Below are 23,657 nucleotides of genomic sequence, written 5' to 3' on the forward strand. Positions count from 1 at the left end.
AGATGATCCTATACACGTTATAATCGTCCATTCTATTCTCCCGATCTGAATCCTACGAATTTTTTCCCGTTTTCTCATATAAAGATGATCCTATACACATAATCGTCCATTCTACTCTCCTGATCTGAATCCTACGATTTTTTGCCGTTTTCTCATATGAAGATGATCCTATACACATTATAATCGTCCATTCTACTCTCCTGATCTAAATCCTACGAATTTTTTCCTGTTTTTCCATATAAATATGATCCTATACATTATGATCGTCCCTTCTACTCTCCTGATCTGAATCCTACGAATTTTTCCCGTTTTTCCATATAAATATGATCCTATACACATTATAATCGTCCATTCTACTCTCCTGATCTGAAACCTACGAATTTTTCCCGTTTTTCCATATAAATATGATCCTATACATTATGATCGTCCATTCTACTCTCCTGATCTGAAACCTACGAATTTTTCCCGTTTTTCCATATAAATATGATCCTATACACATTATAATCGTCCATTCTACTCTCCTGATCTGAAACCTACGAATTTTTCCCGTTTTTCCATATAAATATGATCCTATACACATTATAATCGTCCATTCTACTCTCCTGATCTGAATCCTACGATTTTTTGCCGTTTTCTCATATGAAGATGATCCTATACACATTATAATCGTCCATTCTACTCTCCTGATCTAAATCCTACGAATTTTTTCCTGTTTTTCCATATAAATATGATCCTATACATTATGATCGTCCCTTCTACTCTCCTGATCTGAATCCTACGAATTTTTCCCGTTTTTCCATATAAATATGATCCTATACACATTATAATCGTCCATTCTACTCTCCTGATCTGAAACCTACGAATTTTTCCCGTTTTTCCATATAAATATGATCCTATACACATTATAATCGTCCATTCTACTCTCCTGATCTGAAACCTACGAATTTTTCCCGTTTTTCCATATAAATATGATCCTATACACATTATAATCGTCCATTCTACTCTCCTGATCTGAATCCTACGAATTTTTTCCGTTTTTCCATATAAAGATGATCCTATACACATTATAATCGTCCATTCTACTCTCCTGATCTGAATCCTACGATTTTTTGCCGTTTTCTCATATGAAGATGATCCTATACACATTATAATCGTCCATTCTACTCTCCTGATCTGAATCCTACGAATTTTTTCCGTTTTTCCATATAAAGATGATCCTATACACATTATAATCGTCCATTCTACTCTCCTGATCTGAAACCTACGAATTTTTCCCGTTTTTCCATATAAATATGATCCTATACATTATGATCGTCCATTCTACTCTCCTGATCTGAAACCTACGAATTTTTCCCGTTTTTCCATATAAATATGATCCTATACACATTATAATCGTCCATTCTACTCTCCTGATCTAAATCCTACGAATTTTTTCCTGTTTTTCCATATAAATATGATCCTATACACATTATAATCGTCCATTCTACTCTCCTGATCTAAATCCTACGAATTTTTTCCTGTTTTTCCATATAAATATGATCCTATACACATTATAATCGTCCATTCTACTCTCCTGATCTAAATCCTACGAATTTTTTCCTGTTTTTCCATATAAATATCCTATACACATTATAATCGTCCATTCTACTCTCCTGATCTAAATCCTACGAATTTTTTCCTGTTTTTCCATATAAATATGATCCTATACACATTATAATCGTCCATTCTACTCTCCTGATCTAAATCCTACGAATTTTTTCCTGTTTTTCCATATAAATATGATCCTATACACATTATGATCGTCCCTTCTACTCTCCTGATCTGAATCCTACGAATTTTTTTTTTTTTTGTTATTGTTGGTTATTTTTAATTTTTTGGTACTTTATCTCGAAAACTATCAACTATTGGGTGGTATTGATACATATTTTTAAAATTAGAGGTTTCAATTGGAGGTTTACAACCCAAATAGTGGCACTGTTTATCTAAATATGTATAAATAGTGAAATTGAAATTCTAATTGCGACGCCCGGTGTATTTTCTTTATTTATATTCGCACATTATTAAAAAAAAAAAATCAACGGACGATACGTCAATTTAACATTCAAGTCATGTGGAAATTCCAGCTGTGGATATCTGAAAAGAAACGTATATAAAATTTATATTTCAACCAATCCGCTGTTGGTCAAAGAACTTGATAGTACAGGCAAATTAGGCGATTTTGAGCTAAAACTTTAAATTAAATTGGACGGTTTTGATTTTCTACATTGTGGACGGTTTAAGGATACTGGATAAGTCTAACAATTCTTAACAAAATTACAGGTACGGATTTTCGAAATTTTGGGACATTAAACTCAAAAAAATTTTGAAACGCGAATAACTCGAAAACTATGAAGAATTCGAAGAAAATTTCGGTAATAAAAAATGTAGAGTACAAAATTTTCTACAAAAAAGTATTCCAGGTATTTTTTCCTAACCTCAAAATTTTCACCTCAAAATGGGTTTATACACTCAAAAATATGTTGAATTGCGAATAACTCGAAAACTAGGAGGAATTCGAAAAAAAGTGCTGGAACAAAAAATGTACAGCACAAAATTCTCTACAGATTGGTCTTTAAGCATTTTTTCCTAACCTCAAAATTTTCACCATAAAATGAGTTCTTTTACTCAAAAACATTTTGAATTGGAGATAACTCAAAAATTATGAGGATTTCGACACAAACTGTCCAGACAAAAAATGTGGAGCATAACATTCTGTACAAAAAAGGTTTCGATTTTTTTCCTAACCTCAAAATTTCCTTTTTAAAATGAGTTTGAACGTTCAAAAATATTTTGAATCGCGAAAAACTCGAAAACTATGAAGAATTCGAACAAAATTTCGATAATACAAAATGTAGAGTACAAAATTTTCTACAAAAAAGTATCCCAGGTATTTGTTTCTAACCTCAAAATTGATTTTTGAAATAATAATCATCAGAGAACGACATGATCGCGTTTTTTAACAGTTAGTTCGTTTTAAACCAAGAAGTAGTTTTAAAATTATTATTAATCATCATGATGCATTTTGAATTATTGAAAACGAAGTTGTTTTACAAAAGTTGGAGCAATTTCCATGGACGCCTGGAACGTAAATTGGCGGGAATTACAAACGGATGCGCCGCCTCCGACTTCAACGAAAAAATGACTTCCAAAATTTCGAAATCTCGTTATTATTATATCATTCAGTAACCGAAAACCTCCGAAAATCTAGAAAATCGCCAGCGCCCAATTTAATCCCGGCTTTAATCCTATTTTTCCTGTACTATGACTTAACACCAAGGTTCGATTTTAATCGTTAATGACAATTTATTATTTTCATCACGTCTTATCCGATTGTAGTCGATTTTATAATAAAACTTTACAAAGGCAGACATTCAACAACTGTTAATACAGGGTCTTCCCTTAATACAGGTTATTCTTATGAATAAAAGAGTATTAAAATAAATTTAACAAACCCAATTGAAAAAATGAATAAAATTGTTAAATCTGCCGATGTATACTTTGTTTTGAAGTCTTTCTTTCAAATTTTTTTTCCTATTTAAATGTTTTCGTTTTTAACTTTTATGGAAAAAAATCTGTGTTATATTTGGGGCTGTAGGCCAGTCCAAACCCTTTTCTATTGTTTTCTACAGCTTGTGGACTCTTAATTTCAACGTTGTTTCAGCTTTCACTGCTGTGTAATTAGTTTAATTCCAAGAGGTATCATAAAAATTTTCGAAATTATCAAAACTAGAATAATCGAAAGAAACTTTGTTTGTTTTTTTTTTGTTTTCGATATATCTCATGGTTAGATTTTTTTTAGTAAATTTTAATCTTTAAAATGTTCTCTCCGCAGCTATACTATAATCTTTTTCTTATATACAGGGTGTCCCACGACGAATTAAAACTAACTAAAATGGCAAAATACGGTTCTACCAGAAGTCTACTGTAACTTTGTTATTTTATATGAAACACCCTATATATTAATACATTTTTGGAATCTACGTAAAATTTTCATATACTTTTGTCTAAAAACTTTTTTCGAAAAATGCATACTTTTTGACTTATTGATTTTTTTGTAAAAAATTTAACCCTTGCGGACCCTTATAAATTATTTTTTTACGAAGATACCCTTAAATATATGAAAATGGTTTCTGTTCGGTTGCATTTAACAAGGTCAGACGTATTTGAATGTACGTTGAAAAAGTTCTCATTTTATACAGGGTGTGTATAAGAAGTGTTCAAAGTTTAACTTCATAAATATCCAACTGGTTTTTTCTATTTTAATGCATTCAGAGGTGAAAAATAGAAAAATTTACAGAAAACATTTAATATTTGGATAACGGTGAGGCTTAAGTATAGAAAAGTATACATGAATTTGCCTTTTTTATCCTTGAATGCATTAAAATAGAAAAAACCAGTTGGATATTTATGAAGTTAAAATTTGAACACTTTTTATACTCACCCTGTATAAAATATAAAATTTTACAACATAGATTCAAATACGTGTAACCTTGTTAAAAGAAACCGAATAAAAACAATTTTCATATCTTTAAGGATATCCTCGTAAAAAAATAATTTATAAGGATCTGCAACGGTCAAATTTTTTACAAAAAAATTAATAACTCAAAAAGTATGCATTTTTCGAAAAAAGTTTTTAGACAAAAGTATACTAAAATTTTACGAAGATTTCAAAAATGTATTAATATATAGGGTGTTCTATTTAAAATAACAAAGCTACAGTCGATTTCCGGTAGAACCGGAAGTCGGCCAACTTTGAAAATATTTTAGATAAAAAGATCGTATCCGAAAACCCAAACGTAGAAATTTTCATGATTTTACTATAAGTATTTTACCATATACAGATAGTTTTAACTCGTCGTGGGACACCCTGTATAGTCGTTCCAGTCATAACTACATACTTCTTAAGGAGCAATTTTTTAAGAAGAGAATACGCTTTACCCCGTTTGATATGACCTCTTATCCCTATAATAATTAAAAAAAACTTGTTTTTAGTTATAACATATAAACAATTCCACCAAAAGTTAGTATCTTCATTTTTGACAGTATTGAAGTACTAAACAAGAAAAAATTGAAGTTTGACTGGACTAAATTGGTAAATGAAGAGTTTACACGAATTTGAACAAAATAATAAGTAATATATACTGAAATTATGGTTATGGGGACAAAAAATTTGTACAAACTGTTTTTTAATTGAATTATTTGCATTTTATTCTATAAAATTAATGGTTCGCTTTTCGATTAATCGTAAACGATTTGTCAAAATTTTGATTTTGTTTTGACATTTGACACAACTGTCAAATTACGATAAACAGAAACGCATTTAAAAACGCGGTTGCCAACTTTCAATGAGAAAAAGTCCATTAACATTATGTCATTTGTCAACTGTCATATTACGATAAACAGAAACGCATTTAAAAACGCGGTTGCCAACTTTCAATGAGAAAAAGTCCATTTTCATTATTTCAAAGTGATTAATCGTAAACGATTCGTCAAAATTTTGATTTTGTTTTGACATTTGACACAACTGTCAAATTACGATAAACAGAAACGCAGTTAAAAACGCGGTTGCCAACTTTCAATGAGAAAAAGTCCATTTTCATTATTTCAAAGTGATTAATCGTAAACGATTCGTCAAAATTTTGATTTTGTTTTGACATTTGACACAACTGTCAAATTACGATAAACAGAAACGCAGTTAAAAACGCGGTTGCCAACTTTCAATGAGAAAAAGTCCATTTGCATTATTTCAAAGTGATTAATCGTAAACGATTCGTCAAAATTTTGATTTTGTTTTGACATTTGACACAACTGTCAAATTACGATAAACAGAAACGCAGTTAAAAACGCGGTTGCCAACTTTCAATGAGAAAAAGTCCATTTCCATTATTTCAAAGTGATTAATCGTAAACGATTCGTCAAAATTTTGATTTTGTTTTGACATTTGACACAACTGTCAAATTACGATAAACAGAAACGCAGTTAAAAATGCGGTTGCCAACTTCCAATGAGAAAAAGTCCATTTTCATTATTTCAAAGTGATTAATCGTAAACGATTCGTCAAAATTTTGATTTTGTATTGACATTTGACACAACTGTCAAATTACGATAAACAGAAACGCAGTTAAAAACGCGGTTGCCAACTTTCAATGAGAAAAAGTCCATTTTCATTATTTCAAAGTAAACGATTCGTCAAAATTTTGATTTTGTTTTGACATTTGACACAACTGTCAAATAACGATAAACAGAAACGCAGTTAAAAACGCGGTTGCCAACTTTCAATGCGAAAAAGTCCATTTCCATTATTTCAAAGTGATTAATCGTAAACGATTCGTCAAAATTTTGATTTTGTTTTGACATTTGACACAACTGTCAAATTACGATAAACAGAAACGCAGTTAAAAACGCGGTTGCCAACTTCCAATGAGAAAAAGTCCATTTTCATTATTTCAAAGTGATTAATCGTAAACGATTCGTCAAAATTTTGATTTTGTATTGACATTTGACACAACTGTCAAATTACGATAAACAGAAACGCAGTTAAAAACGCGGTTGCCAACTTTCAATGCGAAAAAGTCCATTTCCATTATTTCAAAGTGATTAATCGTAAACGATTCGTCAAAATTTTGATTTTGTTTTGACATTTGACACAACTGTCAAATTACGATAAACAGAAACGCAGTTAAAAACGCGGTTGCCAACTTCCAATGAGAAAAAGTCCATTTTCATTATTTCAAAGTGATTAATCGTAAACGATTCGTCAAAATTTTGATTTTGTATTGACATTTGACACAACTGTCAAATTACGATAAACAGAAACGCAGTTAAAAACGCGGTTGCCAACTTTCAATGAGAAAAAGTCCATTTTCATTATTTCAAAGTAAACGATTCGTCAAAATTTTGATTTTGTTTTGACATTTGACACAACTGTCAAATTACGATAAACAGAAACGCAGTTAAAAACGCGGTTGCCAACTTTCAATGAGAAAAAGTCCATTTCCATTATTTCAAAGTGATTAATCGTAAACGATTCGTCAAAATTTTGATTTTGTTTTGACATTTGACACAACTGTCAAATTACGATAAACAGAAACGCAGTTAAAAACGCGGTTGCCAACTTTCAATGAGAAAAAGTCCATTTCCATTATTTCAAAGTGATTAATCGTAAACGATTCGTCAAAATTTTGATTTTGTTTTGATATTTGACACAACTGTCAAATTACGATAAACAGAAACGCCGTTGAAAACGCGGTTGCCAACTTTCAATGAGAAAAAGTCCATTCCCATTATTTCCATTATGTCATTTGTCAACTGTCATATTACGATAAACAATTAATGAATGACATTCTCAGTCAAAGCTCACTTTCTAAGCTGTATTGTACGAATTTTTTGTCCTCCACCCTTACTTCTTAAAAAACAAATCCACCCCATATCGATAAAACCTCCAATTCCTACAAAAATTAATAAAAAAAACCGGTTTTTGGTTATAACATATAAACAATTCCACCAAAAGTTAGTATCTTTATTTTCGACATAACCGACGTACTAAACAACAAAAAATTCAAGTTTCACTCGGCTAAATTGGTAAGTAGAAAGCGGTAAAGCAATTTGAAGAAAACAATATCGAAATCGACGCCGGAACTAGTTGCGTTGCAAACTTTCTACAATCTAGTCAAAAATTTCGGGTATCCGTCCATAGTTTTCAATCGTCGCGTTGTGCTATTAGGCCGGAAGGAAATAAACCAACGGCATGCGTCTTTATTTGGTCGATACAACGTCTAACGTCATCATGTCATTGCACGAGTTTGAGAAGCTGTTGATAATGCATGTCTTGTCTGTCTTTGCATGCAGGGTTTCGGTTTTGTAACATTCGCAAATAGTGCTGATGCGGAGCGCGCACGAGACCGTCTACATGGCACCGTGGTTGAGGGAAGAAAAATAGAGGTGTGCATGTTTATTATTCATTTTTTTTTTTTTTCGACCCGTTCGCTTCATTTATGACCAACGAGCGCGTCAACAAACAATTCATTCTAATTTGTGAACGACGAAATTGTTGCTCATAAAAGCGAACGGTTTCTAGCTATCTACGTGTAGCACTGGCCTGTCCCGTCCCTCCCCGGTAAAAAAAGGTCAAAACCTCGTGTGAGACTGGCTTGCAGGCTTTAGTGACTAACCGGTAGCACATCACTCCTCTGTAGTTTAAGACCAGCTTAATAATTTATCTTGGATGTTCCAAATAGACTAAAAATCAAACAGTTTACTGGTCCTCGATGTTTTCCTTTCTTTCTTTTTTTGTTTATCGGGTTTTATCATTCATTAACTACGTTCAGGGAACCGTTTTCCTATTAAAAAAAATCGCTAATGGAAAACATATCCGCCCACAATCGTTCTTTGATAAGTTCCGCTGGAATTTCGAAAAAAAATTTGAAAAATTCGTACCTATATAATAAAAACAACGTAATCAAATTGATATCTTTGAAAAAAAAAAAACAGAAGAAATAGTTAAAAAAACTTGATTGGATGAAATGGAATAAAATCGTGGTATAAAACTAATTTATTCGCCTCGAAATTTCAACAAAACGTTATTATACGATGGCCGTTTATTTGTTTCGACCTCCGATCGCTCCGTGCGGACGTTACGCGTGAAGAAGAAGCTCTCGCACTGCACATTCCGCCATTGTTGATATTCAGAGGTCAGTCGGCGTTGTGCTACGGCCACGTTAACATTATTGAACCTCCCGCCGAGTGTGATTCGTTTTATACAGACTGGGGGTCGTGGTGGTGCAGAAATCCATAGGAAAACGAGTCGTGTATATGAGGAAAACTTGATTTGGTTCAACGATTCTTTGTCTATGGAATTTCTAGAAGTTGAAAGGTCCGATTTGTATCTATTCGTATTATAAATTGATTAATTACTTTATTTCGATCTACCTCGTATAATATCGTTTCGAATATTTTGAAGAAATCTACTATGTTTTATATATCACTCAATAAATCGTGTGATTGACACACAGATGGCGCTGTCAATTCCATATGACGTTTTTATGAAGTACCAACTTTCAAAAAAAAAGTTATTTGTAAGTAAAAATCGACTTTTGATTAATTCATTTCATCCAAACAACCTATAAGCCCAAGAAATTGGGAAATATATATATCGTAGTGTACTAACTTTAATATATTTCCGAGTTTGTTTTAAAAAAAAAACATTGATTTCATCGTTATCATCGGTTATTGATTATAGTTGTTAGAAAAATCGTTGTTCGTTGGTTAGATTATGAAATTTTTATAGGTTAGGACGTTTTGGATGTAACTTAATCGAATCATCAAATTATCAATTCCATCCCTAACGATCTGGCATATTAAAATTTAACATATGTTTTCGAAAGCTCGGATATATATTAGAGTTAGTACACTTTGGTGTTTAATTTTGCCACAATCCCACAACGTAAACGCTCATAATCTACCTGGCAAAGTAAATGGTAAATGAGGTGTGCAAAATGTATCAAAATAATGGGGAAACCAACCAGTTTCCTCACTAATGTTTGGAGGAATATTGAATTACAACCCCTCTGAAGAACGTGATGTAAATCGACCTTTTTGTATATATTAACATCCCCAATGGTTCGCTATTACAAGGAGAGGGTGTAACTACTGACTAGTTTCGACGTTATTACGTCTCATCAGAGCAGTTTAACGTCGTTACACCCTCTCCTTGCAATTGGGAGCCATTGGGGATGTTAATATCGATAAAAAAGGTCGATATACATCACGTTCTTCAGAGGGGTTGTAATTCAATATTCCTCCGGGCATTAGTCAGGGAAAGTAGTTGTTTTCCCCTTTGAAGAACGGTGGAATACATTTTCGAAATTATTTCATTATTTCAGAGGTGAATAGTAGAAATCCTTTATTTTGATACATATATATATATATATATATATATATATATATATATAAGCGTTTTCTTATTGGAAACGTGGCAATGAAACACCAAATTGTACTAACTTTAATATATTATGCGAGCTTTCGATAACTTATGTAATCATCATCTGGGAATTAATTAATTGAGATTTGTGATGGTACACAAACTTTATATAAATATTTATTGAATTTTGAAACGTATTAATTTAAAATTTTTACAAGAATCTATACAACTCAGAACCATCACAAATCTCAATTAATTAATTCCCAGAAGAATGATTACATAAGTATTCGAAAGCTCGGAAAATATATTAAAGTTAGTACACTTTGGTGTTTCAATGCCACGTTCCCAATAAGAAAACGCTCATAATATAGCTGGCACAGATTTGGGGTTGCAGCAAATTTTGGAAAATGACAACTCTTTCTTAAACTATAATTCCAAGTTTTCGGGAAATGTTTTTACCATCATCAGGAAATCTACAGTATAAATTGAAAATCTTGAGTAAAAAAAGAGGAAGAAAAATCACTTGGGATTATAATTTAATAAAGAATTGTCATTTTCCAAAATTAGCTGCAACCCCAAGTCTTTGCCAGCTATATTATGAGCGTTTTCTTAATGGGAACGTGGCAATAAAACACCAAATATTCTAAGTGTCGTTTTTAACGACTCGATTTTCGAGTTTAATTTGCAAGCTCGGCAGCGGAATTTATTAAACAATATACGAGATTGTTTTCCATTAGGAAAACGGAAAAAACTTGTTTCCATTTTTAGGCTTTACCTCCCCGGTCTATAAAGTTTTCAACTTCATTAATTTATCCCAAACGGCAGCTACGAATTTCGTCGTAGTTATTTCTATAGCCACAAAATTTGATCAATAAACGAACCGCCCCCAATTTCTATAACCAAAATTTTTATTGGTAAATATCAAAATTCACCACTTCACACGTGTTGTTTTGACGTTCTTTTGCCGCACACTTGTCAAATATTTTTTTACTCAAATACTTGAGGTGGATGTCGTTTTTAAATTTGAATGAATTGCCAACTTGAATTTTTTTTGCTTAAAAATTTTCATGATATAATCCACTTTCGAAAACTCCAATCGATATAGCAACAAATTACAAAACTTGGCTAACGCATCGAAGGAAAATAAACAAAAAAAAACAATGTGGCAACTACGCACAAACTGCCAAGAATACTCCGGCCTTAAAAGCTAAACATTCAGACACTCGTAGCGAAACTGATGGCGCAACAAATGAAATAAATTTTGGACAAACTTCGTAATCAATTAAAAATAGACCCATGGAACATACGGCGCTTTAAAACGAATCTAAATACCATGGAAGTGATCTTGGAGGATGATTTTTATATCTTGTGGCTCCAAGGAACAGACAACAACGTTTATATTAGAAAATGTCACGATTTAAAAGAAATTGATGGGCGAATATCGAATTTCCACGTTATTCGAAAGGTCAATGACCGGACGACAGTGTTGTGGTAGCGGTATCTTAGAGTAGCCACAATATAGTCCCGACTTCATTACGGAAACGAATTTTGGAAATCGTGCTGTTTATAGTTACTCTTTTCCCCCCCAGGTTCTAAAGAGATTAGTTAGACTTTTAATATTTACCCCAATGGGGGGAAAATCGACACAATTACGAAATTTATACGTTAATTTTTTTGTATTACAAAGTTGATAAAAAATTTTGTTTGGTACGTTGAATTTCCACGTTGTTGTTTAGCCAAGTTTTTCTTTTTTTTTTTTGAATTTAGTTTGGGTATCGTTTCAATAACAAAATATTTTTTATATATAATTTCATCGTTTCTGTGATTGATACTCATTCTAATCCCGAAAATTGACAGTGCAAAATGGTGAAAATTCCGAATCTGTTGTTCAATGCGTTCCCGAAAAGTCTTTAGACTTTCATATAAAATATGAGATAATCAAAATTGATTATAGACCAAAATTTGTTGCTGAAGGATCCGAGCTGGACCACCTCTTCTGATTCACCAATATCCGAACACCAAGTCGAGTTGAACCATCGTTTAAATGTCGAAGGAATTTTTTCGTGTCGATTGGTGCAAAGAAATTTCGAATTCTGATAAATCGGTTCAAACAGAAACGTTTTTGAACAGTCAAAGCATCGAATCGACGGGTCATCCGCCGTGCAGGTGTTGTTTGGGACCCGATGGTTCCTTCTTATTCCTGCAGGTGATTTCTCACATGTTTTGGAGGTACCTCAATCGAAATGGAATGTTTTTATTTGTCTAAATCGAAAGTAGTTACCCCTCGATTCGAACCAACTAATCTAAAAAATGAAATCCTGAAAAGTTGGTCTTTTTTTGGGGTACCATTTGGGTCTATTTCAGTTTTTTTGGTAGCCAAATATCGTCGATATTTTGGGATCTATAGACCAATGACTAAGTACCAAAAAGAAAAGAAAGTTTTGGAGGTACCACAATCGAAATGGAATGTTTTTATTTGTCTAAATCAAAAGTAGTTACCCCTCGATTCGAACCAACTAATCTTCAAAATGAAATCCTGAAAAGTTGGTCTTTTTTTGGGGTACCATTTGGGTCTATTTCAGTTTTTTTCGTAGCCAGATATTGTCGATATTTTGGGATCTATAGACCAATGACTAAGTACCAAAAAGAAAAGAAAGTTTTGGAGGTACCACAATCGAAATGGAATGTTTTTATTTGTCTAAATCGAAAGTAGTTACCCCTCGATTCGAACCAACTAATCTTCAAAATGAAATCCTGAAAAGTTGGTCTTTTTTTGGGGTACCATTTGGGTCTATTTCAGTTTTTTTCGTAGCCAGATATTGTCGATATTTTGGGATCTATAGACCAATGACTAAGTACCAAAAAGAAAAGAAAGTTTTGGAGGTACCACAATCGAAATGGAATGTTTTTATTTGTCTAAATCGAAAGTAGTTACCCCTCGATTCGAACCAACTAATCTAAAAAATGAAATCCTGAAAAGTTGGTCTTTTTTTGGGGTACCATTTGGGTCTATTTCAGTTTTTTTGGTAGCCAAATATCGTCGATATTTTGGGATCTATAGACCAATGACTATGTACCAAAAAGAAAAGAAAGTTTTGGAGGTACCACAATCGAAATGGAATGTTTTTATTTGTCTAAATCGAAAGTAGTTACCCCTCGATTCGAACCAACTAATCTTCAAAATGAAAGACTAAAAAGTTGGTCTTTTTTTGGGGTACCATTTGGGTCTATTTCAGTTTTTTTCGTAGCCAGATATCGTCGATATTTTGGGATCTATAGACCAATGAGTATGTACCAAAAAGAAAAGAAAGTTTTGGAGGTACCACAATCGAAATGGAATGTTTTTATTTGTCTAAATCAAAAGTAGTTACCCCTCGATTCGAACCAACTAATCTTCAAAATGAAATCCTGAAAAGTTGGTCTTTTTTTGGGGTACCATTTGGGTCTATTTCAGTTTTTTTGGTAGCCAAATATCGTCGATATTTTGGGATCAAATTGAGCAACAAAATCGATGTTTTTGAAAAATATTTTATAGACATAAACTCGAAATGTACATTAGACCGCTTAGTAATATGGTTTTGAAAATGTTTGTGCTAAAATCACACAAGCTTTTCGGTATATATATGTATATATATACAAGCTGTTACATATTTATAGATCGACATCGGCGCTATAATTCAAAAAATTTCATACAAATTTGCGAAATTTCCTTTAGAAAAATTCCCACTCCTTGTTTTTATCAACCATTCTAATCATTTCGAAGTAGTTTTTTCCACCATTTCCACTAATCAACATTCAGTTCACTAAAACGTCCTCGCCTGTACGAAGAATCTCATCAAACTTTTTCGATAGGAAATTACGTCATGTCCCTAAAGGAATAAACAATCTAATTACCTAATTATCCCTTTCTCCATGGGTTGAAAATATTATTAACTAAACTGCATCGTTTCTACTCTATTTAATTATAAGTAAAAATGGCTGATGTTATTCTATAAATTTGACACACGCTGTAGATAGTCCGTTTCTCGACATCCAATATTTGTTAGTTACAGCATATTTAGACATATACAAGATTATTTATTTCGAAATTAAATATTTTAAACAGGAAATCCTGATATTTAAACCGAAACATTTAAATAGAATACGTTTTCTAATAAAAGTCCAAATACAGGGTGTGTTCCGGGACTCGATACGAAAAATTCGGGAATCGTTAGTGCGAAAATGATGTCGAAAAGAAAAATTTTCCCCTACGACCCCTCGTTTCTGAGTTATAAGCTCGTAAATTCGATTAAACACAATTCAAATTTAAGTATATCATTTTACATAGTTTACGAAGGATATTTTTTGGAAATTCGAAAAGCTTTCCAAGATTCTGTGTTATAAGGCTACAATGGAAGTTATCCATCGATTATTTCGTTTCGTGTGTGATTCCAATGTATTTAAATCGGGAAAACGTGGTGGCCATGCAAAAGGTCCTTCCCGATCGATCCAATTTAGAAAATATCTCTGCGAATGTCATATAATATGGATGGATCCATTAAATTATTACCCACTATCCACATTAACACAAAATCGACGTTGATTTTTTGTAAATATAAATTATGGGAATAAAGAAAACCGTCTCGTGTGAAACCAGCTTTATTAGTCGTTTATCTAATAACCAACGATCTAAACATCTACATATCTCTTAAACCATAAAATTGAGTTGAAAAAAGAGTATTTTTTAGTTAAAAAATCGATCGAAAAATCGATTTTTGCCATCTTTAGTTTGTACAGGTTGTCCCTGTAAAAGTTACGGATTGTTAACTGGCCATGTACATCGATCTAAACATCGACATATCTCCTAAACCATAAAATTGATCCAGTTGAACAAAGAGTACCTTTTAGTTAAAAAATCGATCGAAAAATCGATTTTTGCCATCTTTAGTTTGTACAGGTTGTCCCTGTAAAAGTTACGGATTGTTAATTTGGTATGTACAACGATCTAAACATCGACATATCTCCTAAACCATAAAATTGATCCAGTTGAACAAAGAGTACCTTTTAGTTAAAAAATCGATCGAAAAATCGATTTTTGCTATTTTTAGTTTGTACAGGTTGTCCCTGTAAAAGTTACGGATTGTTAACTGGCCATGTACATCGATCTAAACATCGACATATCTCCTAAACCATAAAATTGATCCAGTTGAACAAAGAGTACCTTTTAGTTAAAAAATCGATCGAAAAATCGATTTTTGCCATCTTTAGTTTGTACAGGTTGTCCCTGTAAAAGTTACGAATTGTTAACTTGGTATGTACAACGATCTAAACATCGACATATCTCCTAAACCATAAAATTGATCCAGTTGAACAAAGAGTACCTTTTAGTTAAAAAATCGATCGAAAAATCGATTTTTGCCATCTTTAGTTTGTACAGGTTGTCCCTGTAAAAGTTACGGATTGTTAACTTGGTATGTACATCGATCGAAACATCTACATATCTCCTAAACCATAAAATTGATCCAGTTGAACAAAGAGTACCTTTTAGTTAAAAAATCGATCGAAAAATCGATTTTTGCCATCTTTAGTTTGTACAGGTTGTCCCTGTAAAAGTTACGGATTGTTAACTTGGTATGTACATCGATCGAAACATCTACATATCTCCTAAACCATAAAATTGATCCAGTTGAACAAAGAGTACCTTTTAGTTAAAAAATCGATCGAAAAATCGATTTTTGCCATCTTTAGTTTGTACAGGTTGTCCCTGTAAAAGTTACGGATTGTTAACTTGGTATGTACATCGATCGAAACATCTACATATCTCCTAAACCATAAAATTGATCCAGTTGAACAAAGAGTACCTTTTAGTTAAAAAATCGATCGAAAAATCGATTTTTGCCATCTTTAGTTTGTACAGGTTGTCCCTGTAAAAGTTACGAATTGTTAACTTGGTATGTACAACGATCTAAACATCGACATATCTCCTAAACCATAAAATTGATCCAGTTGAACAAAGAGTACCTTTTAGTTAAAAAATCGATCGAAAAATCGATTTTTGCCATCTTTAGTTTGTACAGGTTGTCCCTGTAAAAGTTACGGATTGTCAAACGTCAATTTTTCGCATGTACAATTTAGAAAATATAAATTCCGATTTTGGAACTTTAAATGCCTATAACTCAGAAACTAAGGGATCGGAACACCATGTATATAGATTATTTTATTATCTCCGATACATTATATTTTATTTTATCAATTATTGAGGTTAGGAATCGCATTTTCTCGAGATATATACGCCGAATTATTTTTCAAGCGTTTCGGTTTTAAATCTCGTTATTTTCCGTGCGAAATATTTATATTGATAAACGAATTATCTTGTATATAAACAAGTACTTTCATAATTTGAGAATATTCGCTTCACATTCACGAAAAGTAGTTTAATTTTTTCTAAATGTTTACAATTATGTGTGAGACATTCGGCACTAAAAAAGCTATTGGCATGGTAGATGTATGTTTGAATATTATTATATCCTTAAATTGTTTAGCTTTTGATGCATTCCATAGGTTAAAACATAAAAAATTTAAAAAAAATAAATATTTATATGTATATATACGGATTGTCTCACACCACACGAAACTATGATACGAAACAAATATTTATATACGTAAATTTCGTGTTTAAAGGGTGGTTCAAGTCTAACGCTCGATTTTAATTGTTAATAAAACGAAAATCACCCCAATTTTTATTGTGATTAAACTGTGATTCCCGGTGAACCTCGGGGGACGGTTTTGAGCCAATTTCCATTGTTGAATCTCTATATTTTCGAAAAAATATGATGTCTCTAACTCATTTTTTGTAGATGCATCATTTGCCCATTCGAAATCGTTTTTTTATCAACACGTTGACTGCCAACTACAAACTAACTCGAATTTGCCTTGGCAGTCAACGTGTTAACTGTTGCACGTACAAATCTAGAATTTGCGGACACATTTGTCGATTGAAAATGGCACGAAACGATTGTCAACAATTCACAAAAACTTCAAGACTAAAAAGCTGCAAGTTTATTTTTGTCGGCTTCCAAACACACCCTGAAGATGCTCGACTCAATACAGAAGAGAACAGGCGATCTAGAGTTGACCAGACAGCTTAGAGCTAAAGTTTTCTCAAGCTTCTTGTCCTTACTGATCCTTTACAAGGTTCTAATAAACCTTCTGTTGATATATTTGCTTGGTTAAGTCTTCCGTGGACACCTGGGGGGTTTCACCTAAACCACTCCAGGAATTATTGGCTTAGACATGGAAGACTGCAGATTGGACAAGCAGACGTAGCTCATGGACTAGCTTCCCAACGTCCAAAAGGTCAATCCTTCCTTTGGAAAAGTTTAAGCTACGAAGGCACGTCTTTTCCAAGAAAAATTTAAGATCAATATCCACACACCATCCAATCACTCGGGTGCGAAAGGTTTTACCATCTTCTGGTTGGTTTTTACATGGAGTAAATACTCTATTGATCTGTGAACCTCCCAAGCATACCCTGAAGATGCTGGGCTCGATACAGAATTGACCAGAAACTTGACAGCTCAGAGCTAAAGGTTTTTCAAGCTTCTTGTCCTTATAGATCCTTTACAGGGTTTTAATAAACCTTCTGTAGATATATTTGCTTGGTTAAGTCTTCCGTGGACACCTGGGGGGTTCACCTAAACCACTCCAGGAATTATTGGCTTAGACATGGTAGACTGGAGATTGGACAGACAGAGGTCCAGGACGTGAATGTATCTGTACCTTTCTGTGTTTGAATTTTCAAAATATCGATAGAAAAAATGTCCTACCCAATTAAAATCGTGCATTTGGACTACCCTTTATTTTTATATTTTTTCAAAATAAAATTCAGGACTTTTTTATAACATTTTTAATGATTTTTCAAAATCTTCCTGTTAAACATTCAAAACAGCAACTGTTACAATTTTTTTTCAATAAATTTTGAAATCTACAATTCGTATATTAATTCGAGAAAAAAATTTTTTATCGTATTTAGTTTTTAATGGTTAAAAATATCGTTAAACGTCAAACGTCAAATTATCGAGATACAGATCGATTAGAATGACAAATATGGGACAATTTGTATATATATTTCTATATATTTTTTATTTTTTTTTAATGGTTTATTCGAAATGAAAAATAATCAACGAAAAGAAAGAAAAATTTGAGAGTTGGCAATTCTCCACTTCAACATCTCACCAAGTGGTACAGAAAAATCAAAAAAAAAAAAACAAAATTTCACCCACCAATGGTTTATAAAACAATTTTTTTCTTCGAGAAATAAAATATATCAGTTCCCGCTAATTTGTATTTATATTTATTAATCGATGAATTAATTGATTTTTGCTGTATGTGTATATATAATCGATTATGGGTTAAATCATTGGTATGTGTATATAAAATCGAGAATAATCTGTACTACCCCCTCCTAGTACAATATCAATACGAATCAGATACAACCATACAAAAAACGACGAAAAAAAATGGCCGCTATTATCTGCAATTTGTATACGTTGTCCCTCTAGAGTTTTTCGGGTGCGAAACGATAAAATTTGGCAAAGATGACACGGTAGTACCCCCTCCCGACCCCCATGCTACTCGGCCAGCCGAGGAGGTAAGTGGGTAAGGCCAGCGGGGTGACGTCATAGTCTCGTGACTTTAGATTGTGGCGCCATCCCAGTTAGGTTAAGTGAATTAATTTTTAAATTTATATATCCCCGACAAGAATTTAAGTTTTTTTTTATTTATTTATTAAAATTAATTCCGATTTTTTTTAAATATGACTTAAATGTTGTCAGGGATATTTTGAAATTATTCAATTTATAAAAATATTGAAAAATTACTCAATTTTTTTGATCCAAATATATTTTTTTCGATATTTATATTAATAAAAACTATTTTCAAATAAAAAATATGATAATAATATTTTGAGTAGTTTTGTTTATCATTTTCATTATTTAAAAAGCGTTACATCCATACAGGGTGTCCCAAAAATATTGAAAAAAATCAAAATTATGATTTTTTAAATAAAACGCTTTATATTCGATAGAATTTTTGATTTACACGTGGATAATTTCACGTAATTAAATGTTGTCGTTCTAAAAATAATTTTTCGCGGAAATAAATCCATTTGATTTAGGAAATTCGTAACAAAATACCTTGAACTATCAATTTCGATACTATTTTCCTTTATTTTTTACCATTTTCTATAACCCTGCGATCGAATATCAACGGTAATAATCGTTTTACGTAAATCGTAAAAATAAATCCAACGGAATCAAATCTGGCGATCTAGGTGGCCGAATACATGGACCTCCTCTTCGCACACATATCTTTGGACTTTTTTTATTCAGATACTTTCTCGCGGCTAATTTCAAACGCGCCAAACCTAACCAAAACCCAGGTTTCCAAATCTTTTGTAAATTCCTCGGCCTTCGTCTGAGAATAGAAGGAAATCCCATCGTAGATGTCCTGCTCGATGGACTAGGGGTTAATTTAAGCCCAGACTCAAAGTAAACTGGTTTCTTTTGACTGTGCATCTACTCCCGTTTCTCTGAGCTCTTGTCGGACTTGATTTTGAATCTTGGTAACGTAGATAAACCTGGAAACAACAGACCGACTCATGGTCATAATTTTGGCCTTGTAGTAGAAGTTTCGTCACTCGTTGAGGTCATTTTCAGGTGGAATTCTTGTTGTTCGATAAAGGAGCCGCTTGGTTGCTGTAGGTCAGGTAAATAACCTTTAATAACTGTCGGTTACTTCTTTCTGTGGGGTTTTCTCGAGGATCGCACCCTTCTCGAACCCCGAACCGCAATTTAAGTATTTGAAACTTTCCGCGAACGGAATCGCCTTTCCAGTTTGTTTGCCAGCGACTTACGATTGCAGGGGTGTCGATTCAATCGATTTTTTCTACCCTGTATAATTTTTTCGATGGATAAATGAACGTCAACGTATAATAAACAAAATACCAGACAATTAAATAATGAAAATGATAATAATATTCCTGAGATAGTTGTTTTACTGTTAATAATAATTCGATTTTATAAATTCGAGTTTTCCAGCTGTGGGGATCTTGTGGGTCGTTCCATAAAGTTCTTCTTTCAAATTACACACCAATTACCTTGAAAATTGTTCATTGATACATATATTTCCAAGTTTCATCAATACACTTCCTAGTTTTCACAACATGGAAGTTTAAAGTCAAAAAATTGACCATTTTGCAACAGAAACTTTCCACACCGTCGCTCATGAAGTTTCCCCCATACACACGATTCATTCTCCGCACCACTATCCTGTAGGAAACGAATCGCACTCGGCGGGAGGATCGATAACGTTTACGAGGCCGTAGCATAACGCCGACTGACATCTAAAACGCCCCATTAAGTTTCTAACTGCAAGTGTACATCATTTGATCCCGTATTTAGGTCTGATGAATACATCCGGACCCCTAGTGGGACACTGTGAAGCTCTAACTGATAACTGATCGTGTTTTTCCGATTGAATCTGTTTGTTTTTATATCGAGTTTTGTTTGTAGGTCAAATATGTCGAAAAATGATCGAATCGATTATTAACAGCGAAACAATTATCGAGTAACTCATGGAAAACGATAATTTTTGTCGTTCTAGGAATTATTCCAAGCGATTCGTATCGTTTCCTATGACGTAATGAAAATTTTTTTGAGTGTCGATAATTTGGTGTCCGAGTAATGTTCTTTTATTATTATAAAATATAAATAAGATCGTTTCGCGAAAATTATAATACCAGAAATACTTCTCGGATTATTGGCTTTTGTGTATCTCATAAATTTGAGTTTTTTGGCAGACGTTCAACCTATTAATAAAGTCTGTTTACAAAATACCTCATATCGAATTTGAAATCCGTGTTAAAAGTTGAGCGATTAATAATTTTGGTAAAAGAATACGCGACCGTATCGACGCTCAAAATATTCATAATGTAAACCGAATTCATTTGTACGCATCAAACAGAGAGAACAAAAAAAACGTTTGGAAATATAGAAAATTCGTTTTTTTCACATGTTCTAATCGTAGAGTTTGATTATCGATTACTATAATTAATTTTGATTTTCTGTGATTCAAAAATTCTTCTCCAAAAGGCTGAAGTTCCAAAATAAGTAATTTTTTGCCCTATAATTCAAAAATTCTTTTCCAAAAGCTTGGAAATTCGAAAATAATCATTTTTTACCTTATAATTCAAAAATTCTTCTCCAAAAGCTTGGAAATTCGAAAATAATCAATTTTCTACATTATAATTCAAAAATTCTTTTCCAAAAGCTTGGAAATTCGAAAATAATCAATTTTCTACATTATAATTCAAAAATTCTTTTCCAAAAGCTTGGAAATTCGAAAATAATCAATTTTCTACATTATAATTCAAAAATTCTTTTCCAAAAGCTTGGAAATTCGAAAATAATCAATTTTCTACCTTATAATTCAAAAATTCTTTTCCAAAAGCTTGGAAATTCGAAAATAATCAATTTTCTACCTTATAATTCAAAAATTCTTCTCCAAAAGCTTGGAAATTCGAAAATAATCAATTTTCTACATTATAATTCAAAAATTCTTTTCCAAAAGCTTGGAAATTCGAAAATAATCAATTTTCTACATTATAATTCAAAAATTCTTTTCCAAAAGCTTGGAAATTCGAAAATAATCAATTTTCTACATTATAATTCAAAAATTCTTTTCCAAAAGCTTGGAAATTCGAAAATAATCAATTTTCTACATTATAATTCAAAAATTCTTTTCCAAAAGCTTGGAAATTCGAAAATAATCAATTTTCTACATTATAATTCAAAAATTCTTTTCCAAAAGCTTGGAAATTCGAAAATAATCAATTTTCTACATTATAATTCAAAAATTCTTTTCCAAAAGCTTGGAAATTCGAAAATAATCAATTTTCTACATTATAATTCAAAAATTCTTTTCCAAAAGCTTGGAAATTCGAAAATAATCAATTTTCTACATTATAATTCAAAAATTCTTTTCCAAAAGCTTGGAAATTCGAAAATAATCAATTTTCTACATTATAATTCAAAAATTCTTTTCCAAAAGCTTGGAAATTCGAAAATAATCAATTTTCTACATTATAATTCAAAAATTCTTTTCCAAAAGCTTGGAAATTCGAAAATAATCAATTTTCTACATTATAATTCAAAAATTCTTCTCCAAAAGCTTGGAAATTCGAAAATAATCAATTTTCTACCTTATAATTCAAAAATTCTTTTCCAAAAGCTTGGAAATTCGAAAATAATCAATTTTCTACCTTATAATTCAAAAATTCTTTTCCAAAAGCTTGGAAATTCGAAAATAATCAATTTTCTACATTATAATTCAAAAATTCTTTTCCAAAAGCTTGGAAATTCGAAAATAATCAATTTTCTACATTATAATTCAAAAATTCTTTTCCAAAAGCTTGGAAATTCGAAAATAATCAATTTTCTACATTATAATTCAAAAATTCTTTTCCAAAAGCTTGGAAATTCGAAAATAATCAATTTTCTACATTATAATTCAAAAAATCTCCAAAAAGTTGAAGTTCCAAATTAAGCAATTTTCTAATTTAAAATTCAAAAAGTTGAGGTTCCAAATTAAGCAATTTTTTATCTTTTTTTCCAAATGTCTCAACCCACTAGATTTCATAATTAATACATCGTTTTTATGAGAATAAATTTTTTTTAAACATAGTACAGACATCTCAATCTTTGGCGAAAAGATCAAACAGTCATCAATACGTTAAAAATATAAAACTAAGTATAAAATGATAAAAATTATAATAATTGTAGTCCAATCGTTGTAACGAACTAAGTTATTTAACTGAAAGCAATAACAATAAGGAACCACAGCAATTCCGCGTTCATGACTATTCAACTATTTTTTCTTTCGATTTTATCGAAAATGTTGAAGGTTTATGCTCCCTAAGATTAGTTACTTCCATCTTATTCATTTCTAAATAATTTGTTTTTTTTTTGATCGCTGGGTCATTAAAGACGAAAATTGTGTAATAATAATAATCCAAAATGCAAAGGGCAAATACCACTTGGTCGTTTTGGGTCTAGATTTTTGGGTAATCAATTCATGGATGTTTCACCGCGATAATACGCCTACATTACATCTTGATTTTATGACCAAACACGAAACTAGCCCCATTATTCGCCAGATTTTGTTACCTGTCACTTTTCCCTTATTTTTCAGTACAAATATCGGATAAAAAAAAGTTTAGTTCTGTGGTTCCATCAAATTCGTTTGAAAGTACGTCCCTGTAACGATTCCTATTCTTTTGTTTTGTTAGTTTGATAATTCGATACTATATTAATCGATTAGTAATCGATTTTCTTTACGTAATCAATATAAAAACTTCTCAATTTCAAATGTTTTTTTTGCGTTACAAAAATGAATTTGGAATGGAATTGATTGTTTCTGATGATTCTATAATTGAAACGATTGATTCCAATAGACTGCGCGTCTAATTTTTTCTAATAATTATCAATTTTCACGTACGTTTAGGTAAATAACGCAACTGCTAGAGTACAAACCAAAAAACCTCCGACTTTACCTACAGGTAAGATTCAAAAAAATATAAATAAATTATAATGATACGTTTCACGAGAATTTCGAAAATTTCAAGGTTATTTTGGTTTTTTTTTCTATAAATAATACGTCAAAT

General features: G+C 31.9%; 1 protein-coding gene across 3 annotated transcripts in view; it reads left to right on the top strand.

Annotated features, from left to right (window-relative positions):
* LOC130897906 (RNA binding protein fox-1 homolog 1-like) overlaps positions 1-23,657 on the top strand; it is an 82,858-nt gene that overhangs the window by 48,785 nt on the left and 10,416 nt on the right. For 2 of the 3 annotated variants that reach the window (XM_057806855.1, XM_057806856.1), the window contains exons 5-6: positions 7,888-7,980; positions 23,498-23,552. In XM_057806855.1, the coding sequence (XP_057662838.1) occupies positions 7,888-7,980; positions 23,498-23,552 (148 nt within the window). The remainder of the gene's footprint in view (positions 1-7,887; positions 7,981-23,497; positions 23,553-23,657) is intronic. The other variant, XM_057806857.1, reaches the window with a different exon arrangement.

The sequence above is a fragment of the Diorhabda carinulata genome, chromosome 9 (assembly GCF_026250575.1).
Source record: "Diorhabda carinulata isolate Delta chromosome 9, icDioCari1.1, whole genome shotgun sequence".
Classification (NCBI taxonomy): Eukaryota; Metazoa; Arthropoda; class Insecta; order Coleoptera; family Chrysomelidae; genus Diorhabda; species Diorhabda carinulata.